This window comes from Gymnoscopelus microlampas (genome assembly GCF_963454915.1).
Source record: "Gymnoscopelus microlampas genome assembly, chromosome: 5".
In the NCBI taxonomy this organism is placed as follows: Eukaryota; Metazoa; Chordata; class Actinopteri; order Myctophiformes; family Myctophidae; genus Gymnoscopelus; species Gymnoscopelus microlampas.
In genome coordinates this window covers 45,028,312-45,042,041 of record NC_139942.1, presented here as the reverse complement: position 1 = coordinate 45,042,041, position 13,730 = coordinate 45,028,312, and the positions used below count along the sequence as shown (strand labels likewise).

At 41.6% G+C, this 13,730-nt stretch overlaps 1 protein-coding gene across 6 annotated transcripts in view; it reads right to left on the bottom strand.

Moving 5' to 3' along the window:
- Positions 1-4,094: 4,094 nt before the first annotated feature.
- Positions 4,095-13,730, bottom strand: part of LOC311044774 (supervillin-like) — a 75,273-nt gene continuing 65,637 nt past the window's right edge. For 5 of the 6 annotated variants that reach the window (XM_084056558.1, XM_084056553.1, XM_084056555.1 and 2 more), the window contains 9 exons: positions 13,309-13,460; positions 12,619-12,724; positions 12,193-12,400; positions 11,791-11,924; positions 11,074-11,229; positions 10,008-10,151; positions 8,896-9,017; positions 7,745-7,900; positions 4,095-5,268 (listed from right to left, as the gene is read on the bottom strand). In XM_084056558.1, coding sequence (XP_083912684.1) covers positions 5,182-5,268; positions 7,745-7,900; positions 8,896-9,017; positions 10,008-10,151; positions 11,074-11,229; positions 11,791-11,924; positions 12,193-12,400; positions 12,619-12,724; positions 13,309-13,460 — 1,265 coding nt within the window. In that variant the 3' untranslated portion in view covers positions 4,095-5,181. Of the gene's footprint in view, positions 5,269-6,603; positions 6,621-7,744; positions 7,901-8,895; positions 9,018-10,007; positions 10,152-11,073; positions 11,230-11,790; positions 11,925-12,192; positions 12,401-12,618; positions 12,725-13,308; positions 13,461-13,730 lie in introns of all 6 variants that reach the window. The other variant, XM_084056557.1, reaches the window with a different exon arrangement.

Genomic DNA, 13,730 nt, shown 5'->3' with positions numbered 1-13,730 from the left:
ACTAAAGAGATGAGACTTAGGTAAATTATGTTTGAGAGCTTGCAAAGGCCCTACAAAATCTCATCTTTCCCTGACAGGTAACTGTGCCATTTTTATGTCAAATTGTGAATGCTGGATTCATGCTTGAACGTTTGAAAAGGGATTATGAAGTATTGGGGCCAGATTAGAGGGACTAAGTAGTGTTTTCTAAACAGACTTCATGTTCTGAGAGAGTTAGTTACAACTGGATTCCTGTTATGGAAGAGATTTCCCACTGGAGGCGCACTTCCACTAGTAATGCTGGGAGCATAACTGGTGGACTGTGCAGCATTTGTGAGGTTGCCATTTCTAAACTAGAACTATATAATATTTCTGAGGAAACAATGCCAGTTCGCTTGAAACACTGTAAAGAAAATATGGCTAGTAAAAATGGCATTTGAGAGGAATGTACCAGGAATGTACCTTAAAAAGTACAAACAGTTGAAGTAGAATAGGCCCCCACCCTCCCTACCACAAAAGCCATCTTTTCAGACCTGCTTTGCCCAGCTACTCCTGCCCCTTGTTTTTACTGTTACTTTTAGGCACAATTTCTTGCTATTTTTTAAAATGTTCTACCTAATAAAGTTATTTTTTTTCTATTTAGTGATTTGAGTACATAGGAATATTCTATATAGATCTGAGGTATATTGTCATTATTATATATAAAAGTATGCAAACTGTGAATAGAATTAGCATTCAAGTGGAATGTACCTTGCAAAGTATAAACAATGTGGATATCATATCTGACATCATATTGATGATGTCAAAGGTCTGTGAAAGTCTGCAGCTTCTGGTGTTAACATGTGTTTTTGTTGAACCTATTTTTCTGCTTTTTGCTTGATGCAATTTGTGGCAAAACAATGCTGCGTCATTGTTTTTTCAACACCCTTGGTCAAGGGCCAAACGCCATTCGTCCAAATTCAACACATTATGTTCAACATTGCTGAGAGACACAGCATTAAGGTTTTGATTTTTCATTATCTTATACTACTATAATTGACAAAACCTCCGAAGTTTGTGCGGGATTCACAAGCACAGGATCACTCCACATGCCTCCAAGACCTGTCACAGACTGTTGATCAGAGTTCTGGCTATTATTTAGGCATCTTACCCCACCTCTATCAGTGATCAGACTCTCGGCTTGATTGATTTTCTGATTTGCCTATCAGACCCTCAGCCTGATCTGGCAGGTTGCCATAGCAACCAGATACAGGAAGCCCAAAACCGGCCCAAACCTCTAGTTCATATAATGGCCAACCAAGAAATAAGAAAACAGTAGCTGCTGTCGCGGCGCAATACATCTACGTAGGTGATGCGCTTCTTGCCTTACCTGACTTTTCCCAGGGTATAGGCTCCCATAGTGTCAGTTTGCTTGCCACTACTGCCTGACGATGCAGTGCCCCGCCAGCCTCATCCTTCTCTCTCTGACTTTGTCTGTGACCTGTCTTAGGTCCCTGTCGAGGTCCTCATTTCTGATGTGATCCGTCCATGCAAAGCTAAACCCGCACCCGCGGGCCCATTAGCCACGAAATACGGATAAGACAGCTGGCACTGTCGCTAAACGCTATTCTGCGTCTGCTATATACTCGCTATGCATTATGCCGACTCCATTATTTGCGCATGGAGGTGTGCCCATGGGCGTGTTGTTGCTATATCCCATAAATTGTATTGGGTTTTATTATTGTAATGCCCAAACCACACCTATGCATAATGTAACGGGTAGTGCATGTGTTTTGCGGGTAAGGCGGGTGTCCCAGAACAGCAACTTTGGCGGGGGAACGCCCCTTGCCTAGTCCTAAATCCCATATTAGTGGCTTTAGCCACTTCGGCCCTGAATAGGGCCCTATAGTGCCATTCGTAGCATTCTTGTGTAGACTCCATCCAGGGCCCTTTCATGTTGTGCTGTGAGGGTCCATGTCTCAGCCCCATACAGCAGTACTGACTCCCATTGTAGCTACGAACAGCCAGTATCAATTCAGGTCTGATTTCCACACTCTCCTCATCCCAGACAGGCGCCCCCTGAAGTCCTCGACTGCCTCGAGGACTTCAATTCAATATAACTAATTCAGAGATTAAATATAATATTACACACACACAATATTACATTTTCACAGTACCCAGGGCCATGATGAAATTCAAGCTGTGTTTTGCTGACCCCTTGTGGTGTAAATATTGTACTGTATCTCCAAGGAAACAAAACTGGGGGAAATCTGGACAAGTTTATCTATCCATTCTCTAGCTTCCAAAAGGGCAGCACCACTGGTGGAAAAAGTACTCAAATGTTTTACTTAAGTAAAAGTATCAATACTACAATGTAGAAATACTCTGTTACAAGTAAAAGTCCGCAGTTAAAATGTTACTTGAGTAAAAGTACAAAAGTATTGGTATCAAAATGTACTTAAAGTACCAAAAGTAAAAGTACTAAAATGTTTGAAAATAGCCATGTTTAAAACAGGCCTGAAGTGGTTAATGCATGTTTTATCATAGCGCGGCACCGAGTGCCGCGCTACGAGCTTGTAGATCTGCTATTTTTGAAAAATCATGAAAATGTGTGCAAAACTTTTGAATATATATTGTTTTAAAGCAAACATTTTTTAACTCAAATCTTTGCTTCTGGGGGTCCCTGGAACAAAATATTTTGAGCTGGGGGTCGGCGGCCAAATACATATCATTTTGGGGGTCCTTGACATGCGGATAAACGCAAGGTCTGCGCGTCAGGCGAAAAGATCCGCTCTTGCGTGAATCCACGCATTTACATTGACAGCATTGGCAGATTCTGCCCCAGAGATAAAATAAAAGTGCGGTGGGAGCGCGCCCTTAATGGGTTAAAAAAAGAGGAAAAACCTGCCCAACGATGTCGTCTCTGGTATAGTCCAGGGGCCAACACTGATATTTTCACAAATTGGTACCACCTAAGGTGACCGTAAAGTTTTTGTATTTTTGTCTTCCTACATGTCTCTAGTTTATATTTTGGTATGATAACCCTTCCAATCTTGTAGCTTAATGGCAGTTATCACTACCTACTGGCTAATGTATCCGGTAGGAGACACAAAGTAGAATCTTTGTGTCTCCTACACCCGGGCATCAAATTATTGCGACAAAAAACAAAATATATCCATGTATTCGAGGCTTCATGGGGTGTGCAATTGATAACTTCTCAGATTTTTGGTGTTTGCAAAAAGACTGCTTTCCATAAGCTTGTAAAAGTTGACCCTCCTTCGGTCTAGGGTGGTCATAGCTGAATGGGTAGAGAGTCCCCCTGGGAAACTTAAAGGAGGAGTTCACCCAAAACATTATTTATTTTCTATCAATTGCACACCCTATGAAGCCTTGAATACATGGATATATTTTGTTTTTTGTCGCAATAATTTGATGCCCGGGTGTAGGAGACACAAAGATTCTACTTTGTGTCTCCTACCGGATACATTAGCCAGTAGGTAGTGATAACTGCCATTAAGCTACAAGATTGGAAGGGTTATCATACCAAAATATAAACTAGAGACATGTAGGAAGACAAAAATACAAAAACTTTACGGTCACCTTAGGTGGTACCAAAATATGGCCTGGCCCCTGGACTAGTAGGCAGGTTTCTGAACTGTCCGCAGCCTCTCCTCTGAGACACTGACAGGGTAGAAACAAAATGGTACCATATTATCATTAGCATTAATGAGGACCAATTATATGAAGATAGGATGGAAATGGGTGAAGTCGTCCTTTAAGTCTGTCAGGTTTTATAAATATTGAACTAATTATAAGTATTAACAGGAGCGTGTGACTACAATGAACTCATTAGAACACAGCTTCTTTTTTTCTCCATTTCCTGAAAAGTAACGTTTTTGGACATAAAAACGTCTAACCGACAGCAACGTTATTATGAAATGCTGTGTCATGCTTGCGCGGATAATCAGTAGTATCACAGGAGCAGAGTCACACCGCCAAACTGAACGCAATAGCATTGCAATAAATGGCTAATCCTGACGAAAGTGTCTCACTGAAACGGTATCAGTTCATAAATGTCATACCGGTTGCATTATGTACGGTATATTATGCACATTTACACAAGACAGTGAAATGACTTTGATTTGGGCATTTTCATTTAATTCACTATCTCTTATATCACAAAGAAAGTCTTAAAATGCAGACTAGAATTTCTGTATATAAACTGTACACAAAAAGCAAGGCACTATACATTACTTTTTTTTTTCTCTCTCCCCTCTGCATGTCACAAAAGCCATACCTTTACAACAAGGCCCTTTGTTGCTTTTAAAGTCGGTGTCAAAGGTTAAGGGATCGCATTTGAGCCAATGCAACAAAGGGTACACACCGCATGAGACCTTTGGAGACACCGTAGACAAAGGGAACACTCGTCGACGTCGTCTTGACACACTTCCAAGCTAATACATCGAATTCATTATCCTCCTACATCGTCATGGTTCGTTTTTACATAGATACAACGTCGAACGTCACACACGCACACGCACACGCACACACGCACACACGCGCACACACACACACACACACACACACACACACACGTACTGTATACACATACGACTATTATACAGTGACGCAACATTATGCACACAGTCATAGATCTTGAATGTGCACTTTTACTTTCACATGTACACGTTTAAACAATATACAGCCACTCTTGCACGCACACGCACACGCACACACACACACACAACAGAAGCACGCCATCCGGAGGCCAAGCGTCGCAGTGTGCACATTGTCATTGACAAAGTCCACGGCATGAGCAGTGAGTTAAGTGCTTGAAGGAGACTTCACATACATACACAACTACATCGTGTACTGAAACAAAGCAGAGTTTTGTTTTTCGTAGTTTTTTTTTTTTTTTTTTTTACACCTTTGCTTTAGAACTGCACCGCTTCCTTACATAGTTACATTGTGGAAAAGGTAAAAATGCAACTCTAAACGAGGCTAGCGCACGCATGTAGGCAGGCGCGTTCTTGTCCCAGGAAACGCCAGTCCTCTTCAGTTTTTAATTTAACCTCGTCAGATTAAAGCGAGTCTTTTATGTCGACGTCTTCGACGTGTTCACTCATCACGTAATAGTGATTAAAAGACATTTCCTTCGTTTCCATCTCTAATCCATCAATGTTTCATCCACTTCGCGTACCATCTTGTGTTCATTTTTAGCTTTTAAAATAGTCCTTTGGCCTTCTTTAAATTCACTTGCTTCCACCCTGGCATACTTTCATATTCGTCCCTCTTCATGTCCAATGCTTTCTGAAACGGAAAGGAAAAAACTATGACTTAGTACATTAGTGGAGACATTATTTAACATTTGATGCAGTAATAGTGTAGATAAAGGCCTGACACGACGCAGAATGGTTTGGAGAGTGGCAGCTCATGGTCACAAAAGCCCCATGCCACCATATTGGAAGAAGTGACAGGAAAAGAAAAGAAAAACACCACATTGTCTTCTCCATTATGGAAGCCCATTTCTGCTACTGAACTAAAATGTCAAAAGCCTGAATTGTGAATCATTTTCTTCTAGCAATTGTGAGGTGTTTTTTTGGTAACCCACAACTACCTATGTCACATTTGTGATAGAAAAACTGTTGGTATCAAAATATACTTAAAGTACCAAAAGTAGAAAGTACTCATTATGCAGAATGTCCCATTTCACAAGTTTTCAAATGTATAAAAATGTATAAAAATCTTTCAAAAATATCCGATCTACAAGCTCACAATGTGTTGCACTGCTTGTGCTTGTAGATCGGCTATTTTCAAATGACCGAAATGTATTTAGGGCTGAAGTGGTTAATGTATGTTTCGTAATAATAATCAAAATCTATAAAGTAACTAGTAACTAACGTTTTCAAATAATTGAAGTGGAGTAAAAGTACAATATTTGCCTCTGAGATGCAGTGGAGTAGAAGTAAATCTATTGGAAATTGGAAATACTCAAGTAAAGTACAAGTACCTCAAAATTGTACTTAAGTACAGTACTTGAGTACACGTACTTAGTTACTTTCCACCACTGAGTATATAGTGATGATATAGTGATGATGACAATGTTGAAAGAACAAGCACTTTATGCCGGAACTTTATATCCTAGCACTTTTTTCTGAATGTAGCCTTTTATTTTCATATTTTTATTTTCTATTCTATACTTGCACTAGATGCGCCCAGGTTTCTGTTTATGCTATGGTGTTTCATGTCTGTTGTTGTCCTGTACTGTTTGTATGTTTTAAACCACTACCTCTTGCTGTAAACCTAATTGCCCTCTTGGGACATTAATAAAGACCTTGAACCTTGATAGTGGTTAAGTGGTGGAAATGGGCTTCCAGTCTATGTAGCAGTTCTCCGCTGTAAGAAATTAAAAGTGGGTGCAGTGTGTCCACCAGCAAAGCACCAGGCACATTCAGGTGAACTGAAGAAGACAGCCATAGAGTTGAGGCTGACAGGTGTGTAAAAAGCAGAAGAATATCGTAGTTGTGAATGGGAAAGGGAAGCCGAGTTTCAAGATCGTAGTGATAGTCATATTGTCATGCTTAAAGAAAGAAAGATAAGAGTGCTCATCAGTGCTGGTGAATGCCATGAAATGGCTCTCCTTACCTGAATTATGATTTGTTCTGAAAGGTCAGAGTTACAGTAGGTGGAGTTAGAATTGCATTGCTACGTAACAAGTTGTCTCGTTAAAAAGACTTCTGTTGAAATTGTAACCTTGGAAGAGAGGTTTACAATGGTTTCTTGTATCAATTAATTGTTCGTTACTTTCTTGGATACACATTGAATGCTGGCTGTACCGTGTGCAGTGCGTGCCTTTTTGTCACCACTGTCTGTCTCTAACTCGGTGTTTTTTGTGCCGAAGTCAAAATCTCAAGGTACACCTACAGTACACCATGCAAATTAGCCTTGTTATCAGTAAAAATATCTGTAAATGTTCATTTTTATTTCCTATTAATAATGCTAAATAAGCAATGAATGATAACAACTATGTTACTCAACTAACATTTATTAAAAGAAAACAATCAATAATTGATTTTAAAAATGTATATGGTAAATAAAAAATCAATCAATAAATCAATCAATACATAATAAATACATAATCTATAGAAAATTGGGATCCACATGGGAGTGGTGTAGACTTCATCATTAATATCATGACCAGCCTGTGACGTCAGTCATCCATCACGTCAGTCGTCTGTCTATGACAAATGCATGATGTATAACTTCAGCCCCATCAAAGTCCCATTCCATTAGAAAATGTATTAAAGTTAAATATTTCAAAAGCTATAAAACATACATGAAAGAAGGGGCTTCCATGGCCTACTGGCAGGCAGGCAGACACGCACGCGCGCACGCACGGCGTAATGCCTGATTTTACACTTGGTTCCATGCTGAAAATAGCCGATCTACAAGGTCACAACGTGTTTGCAGCGCGACGCGTGAACTTGTAGATCTGCTATTTTCAGAGCGCAACACCAGAGCCCAACCAAACATAAAATGACTTGTCTTTCATCTCTAGTAGTGGATCTCTTCTCCAGTAGTCCCTCCCTTACATGTTAGTCTAGTTTTTATTTCTTGACAAAATTGTCAATATATTTAGTCTTAGTTTTAGTCATCGTAGCTTAGTTTTTATTTTGGTTTTTCTTTTGGTTTTCGACAGTGAAGAAAGGTAGTCGACGAAAACAGTTTTGTAACAGTTTTAGTCAACTAAAAAGTCCATTAAAAATGAACACTGGGGTGCCCTCACCTCAAAGTCCTGGTCGGAGAGGTAGATCTCAAGGCGAAGGGGGTCCACGCCCTCAGGGAGGGGCCGGGCCAGCAACTGGTCCAGGGGGTAGGTGTTCTGACACAGCCGGGCCAACACATCCTCCACCAGGATGATCTGATTACACACCTCTGCCTCCTATGGGTGGATGGATGGATACACACAGGATGAGCTCATGTCAGGCAGACAAAAAGTTAACATAAATGTTAACTTTTTGTGTTTTGTTTTCGTAAAATTAACGGCCTACTTGATCATACCACAGCGTCACACGAAAGCATCAAAAGTTTCGCGCCGCGTTTCGAGCTAGCGGATCTGCTACTTTTGCAACTTTTGAATTTAAATCCTGAAAAGTAACAGTTTCGGACATATGAGGTTTCCACCCGACAGAGACGACATACTGAGAGCTCAGGTTTGTAACTTTTTTACTTTAGAAAAATATTTTCGAACAGTCAAGCTCTCTATAGAGTACAGAAGTCCTGACGTCACTCGTTCATCCCCTGGTTCGTAAAGTAATTTCTCTATGGAGAATAACATTGGGTCATCATAGAATCGTCTCATATAAGAATTGTGGTCCAAAAATAAACAAACTGTCTCAGCGATATTATCAGGGAGGAGGTTCTGTATCGTTTATGATAGTCAGTCACTTATATTTGATACAGCCTGTTACTGGCTGAAGTAACATTATCGTTTTCTCACCGTCAGTTGATGCTTCATATCCATAAGAGTGAAACCGCCGGGATAATTTGTTTATTTTTGGAACACAGTTCTTATTTGACGCTATATTAAAGACGTCTATGGGAATTCAGAACGGGGCTGGAAAACCGCGAACCAGGTAGGATGAGTAAATTACATCAGACTTCGGTGCTCTATATTGGGCAATCACTGGTGGGCTACGTTGTTCGTGGGGCGATACCCGTCATTCGCTTTGTGTCGTTAGCGGTGACCCCTCTCATTCGCTTCGTGTCATTTGAGGGCGAAGTACGTGGGCTTTTCTTTACATCGACTATGCGTGTGATTCCCTAATAACAGGAGTTACAAAATGCTGAACAGCAATTGGAGCATAAAATACATAGATCAAAGAAAACTATTTACAGGCGTGTGTGTGTGTGCGTGCGTGTGTGCGTGATGCTAACCCTCTCAGTGATCTCAGCGATGTCCTCCCTGTGCTCCCAGCTGGGGAACATGTTGGTGAAGGTCAGGGGCTCCAGACCAGCGTGGATCAGATAGGACTTCTGAGGCTTCTTCTCATTCTTCTCTGCAGGAGAGACAACCAGCACAAGACAACCAGCGTTTACTGAACAGAAAAAGGCTAGTTGCTGTTCTATCTTCTACAATTCTCTAACCCTAGCGTCCCTATTCTGGGGTGAACATTCCGCAAAAATAGCAGATTTACAAGCTTGGGAAATCGGGAGATTTGTCAGGGCACGGGTGATTCAAAAAGATCAGAAATGTATTGTGTGGTGATAAAACCTCAACAAAACGTCATACCATACAAATAAATAACATTTAAATCTGGCGTAGCTGGAACAAGATAGATTCCATATCCAAAATACTAAGCTTATATATGAAATAAATTGACAAAGACGAAAACAGATGTCTCTTATTTTATTCTGTTGTTGTTAGTTTTGTAAACACAATACAGTTTTAGTTAGTTTTCTTTTTTTGTAAAGCCTTGTTTTTATTTAAATATTTTCATTTAACAAAAAAATATATATCTTTTTGGTTATTTGGTTAGTTTTAACAATAATAACCTAAGCTTTGAAGTGGTAAATACATATCTACATGCTCACAAAGCGACGTGTTGTGAGCATGTAGATCTGCTATTTTCAAAAGATTTTTACACATATTGAACTTGTGAAACGGGACATTATACATAATGAGTACTTTTACTTTAACTTGGTATGGTTACTTTTGGTATTAAGACCTGGAACGCATCTGTGTCACTTTAGATTTCTTTGGCTATTCAAAAATAGCAGATCTACAAGCTCATAGCGCGAGTGCCGCGCTATGAGCTTGTAGATCTGCTATTTTTGAAAAATCTTGAAAACATTTCTTTTAGATTGTTTTCAAAAAACTGTTAGGATTTAGAAAACAGGTTTAAGAATCGCCTCAGGTCTTAATGGGTTAAGTATATTTTGATACCAATACTTTTGTACTTTTACTCGGTACATTGTGAATACAGGACTTCTACTTGTAACACAGAGTATATCTACATTGCAGTATTGATACATGGAGGCTCTCTAACCTTTGCAGTACTGCAGCACGGTCTCCATGGCACACTTCCGGTCCACGTCCCAGCGGATGCGGGCGGAGCCGGGGGTCTCGGTGTCCTGAGGCCACCAGCCCTGCCACAGGTACACCTCATGGAAGTTATCCACCAGGAACAACGCTGTGGGAGACACGCGCGCACGCACACACACACACACACACACACACACACACACACACACACACACACACACACACACACGTCACAATGTTATTTTAGTGCAGACATTCTCAACCTTCTGAATTTCAACGACCGCCTTCAAAGATTTGCACAAAAATGTTTTGAAAATAGTAGATTTACAAGATCATAGCGCGGCACTCGGTGCCAAACAATGAGGTTGTATATCAGCTTGAATATCGGCTCGATCATACTACAGCGTCACACAAAAGTATCAAAAGTAGCAGATCTACATGCTCGAAACACGGCCGTTTTGAGTTTGTCGATCTGATATTTTTTTGGTATTTTTTTATTTGAATCCTGAAAAGGAACAGTTTTGGACATGAGGTTTCCACCCGACAGAGACGATATGATCTTCAACTATGTCCTCCTGCACGTGGCGCGATGCACTTCACAACGTCATCACGTGTCCGTTTACTGCAGCTATTTATGTTCACATGCTCATTTACAGTACATGACACTATGATGACCTATAAGCCTGCCATCAGTAGCTGTGATGTGTTAATGTTTTACAAAAAACAAACTTTGGAAATATAGGTGGTTTGATTGAGTTTTTTTGTCTATAAACATAAAAAATGGCATTAAAGACATGGACCTTCACAGAAAGTGTGAAAGATACAAATGTTTGCATAATATGCACCACAGCCTGTGCATGAGCATACAGTACGTACATTTGTGTGTGCATGCATTGTCTGCACGTATACAGTGTGTGTGTGTGTGTGTGTGTGTGTGTGTGTGTGTGTGTGTGTGTGTGTGTGTGTGTGTGTGTGTGCACGTGCTCGCGCATGCGTGCGTGTGTGTGTGTGTGTGTGTGTGTGTGTGTGTGTGTGTGTGTGTGTGTGTGTGTGTGTGTGTGTGTGCTCACCAGGCTGCGGTGCATTATAAAGGTCTTCCTGCAGGAAGGGCAGAGAGCTGACCAGGTCAGGAGCTCTGGATAGATGGTAGAACTCCGTCGCCACAAAGTCTCCTGATGAACTGCTCAGCTGGAAGAGCCGTGGGGTGAAGTTGAACTTTCCTGGGTCTGCAAACAAGCAATGTGTATATACAGGATAAGACAACTCGTTGTGAGAATTCCAATATCATTCTCAAGGAGATTTGCGCTGACGCAGGACATGTATGTCCATATGGTAAAATAATTAACTTGTACATGTATATATATAGGGTACATGTATATATAGGGCCTTTATCCAAAGAAATTATGTTTCTCCTAGTTAAAGACAGCAGAAATTCATAAAAGAATAAAACAAATAGTGCAGACAAATATTCTATCGATCTGAAATAAATCCTATTTTAATGCATAGTAATGCATAACTCCCAAAGTTCATATACTATCTACTAGGGACACTAACAACACTAACCCAGGTGAGCTGCCCCCTAAATGGGCATATCATTTGCAGATTTGCGCCGACGTCGGACATGTCCAGTCCACGGGCATAATCTGTGCATCTGCCCACAGAACCGCCCACTACAACTCAAAATGTATAGCAGATATTCCTCCGCACAGCAACACTAAAACAAATTCCTTGCAGGCACCAGCCTCATACATGTATGTGTTAATGAAGGGCTTGTGAGTTGCGCTCACCTTGCAGCATGCAGTCGTAGGCCTTCCTGTCCTTCCTGCCTAGGGCCTCCCAGAAGCCAGGAGGCTCCACTCCCTCATCACACTCATGGATGGTCACCTTACAGCTGCTATGCAGACCTGCCTCCAGAGGGCATCTGGAACAGAGGAAAAACAAAACGGCTGATGTTTCTCTCAGCGTACCATGATGTAACATTTACTGATCTCCACCTTTTTTATGTGCAAAATCCTTGGTCCTAACTGCCAATTATTTAGCTAGGGACCCCCTGGAACCCCCTTAAGGACCCTTGTGGGTCCCCGGACCCCACATTGAGAATCACTGTCTTACACGACAACGTGATAAGATCGTCATCTTGTGGCAAAGATTAGCTACAAACAAGACAATAAACGTAACGTATAACTCACTGCTCCTTGATCTTGAGTGCGGCGGTGTTTCCCACGGCGCGGGTGTGCGGCTGAGCCTTGCAGCCGTGCCACAGGTAGATGATGGCCTTGTTGATGTTCAGGAGGATCATGGAGGCGCGGGAGCGCAGGCTACTGCAGTGGCACGCCACCTCCAGCAGGTGGCCCTCCACGGGAACCTCCCCACGCACGCAGTACAGACGCCACTCACCTGGGGGGGTAGAAATGTTATGTTTTGATTTATATCATAATTCACCAGGAGCCTGGATGGCTTGGTTCCAGGCTTAAAATAATGTATATAAATATTTTCGGAAATCTCTACATGGGGAAAAAATGAACAGGGTTTCTATCGGTGGCACCACAAAATGGCCTTCACGGCTATGCCCTATATAATGTACTAAAATAAGATACAGAGTGCTGCTGACTCACTCTGAGTGTTCTCCTCCTCTTCCTCTCTCTTCCCAGCGTGGACGATCATCCCTCCGTTGAAACACTGAAGGAAACATGGAGGCTCTTTCCCCTGCTGGACTTGAACCTGTGACACCACCACCACGGATAGAGAGGACAGGTTATGGTTTAGGGATTTGCTGCCACTACTATGTCTCTACGGATGGACAGAGGTAATTGTGACGATGTCTGAACTGTACTAACTATAAATGCAGTGGTGTAAAGTAACTAAGAACATTTACTCAAGTACTGGTAATTATTACAAAACATACATTAAATACTTCAGCCCTATCCGATCTACAAGCTTGTAGATCTGCTAATTCTTTTAAATCGTGAAAATGTGTGCAAATCTATGAATATATATATATTTTAAAGGGAACAGTTTGACTCAAATCTTTGCTTCTGGGGGTCCCTGGAACAAAATATTTTCAGATGGGGGTCCACGACCAAATACATATCATTTTGGGGGTCCTTGACGTGAAAAAGTTTGAGAACCACTGATATAGCCACATACAAGACATTTGTAGATGCCTTTCCGGATTGAGTGGGTTAAAAAGCAACCACTTGGAGGAGCGTTCAGGAGAGTTCAGGAAATCTTTCAGTATTCAGTATTTCACTGATTATAACGTGCCCAACATAATATATGGAAGCCAGGTTGAAAGTGGTTCTTACCTGAGCCCCTCTCTCCTCATCTAGCTCCACAGTCATCAGTGCCGACGTTCCTTTCTCGCTGACAGTGGAGTGTCGGCCCTGCCAGAAGAAGTAGCAGCACTTCTCCTTCCCCGGACCTGTGCTCCTCGCCTCGGGGTTCTGTCTGCGACCCACTGCAGGACGGAAAAACGCACACACGCACACGCACACAAACAGTTAGAGAAAATATGTACGGTAAACAGTTCGAGGGGGGGGGGGGGGGGGCTTTGACTTTTAAAGGTGCCAGTTTCGAATTGCAGCCACCTGTAAGTGCTCTTTTAGAGCGGTTTTGAAAGAGAGTAGGGATTTACACTGTTGGTCAGGCTTTCCACATTTTTGTGACATAGCAGGAGAATGAATTTAACCCCTAGTTTGAGCCAAATCTGGGTTGAACGTGATTAGTG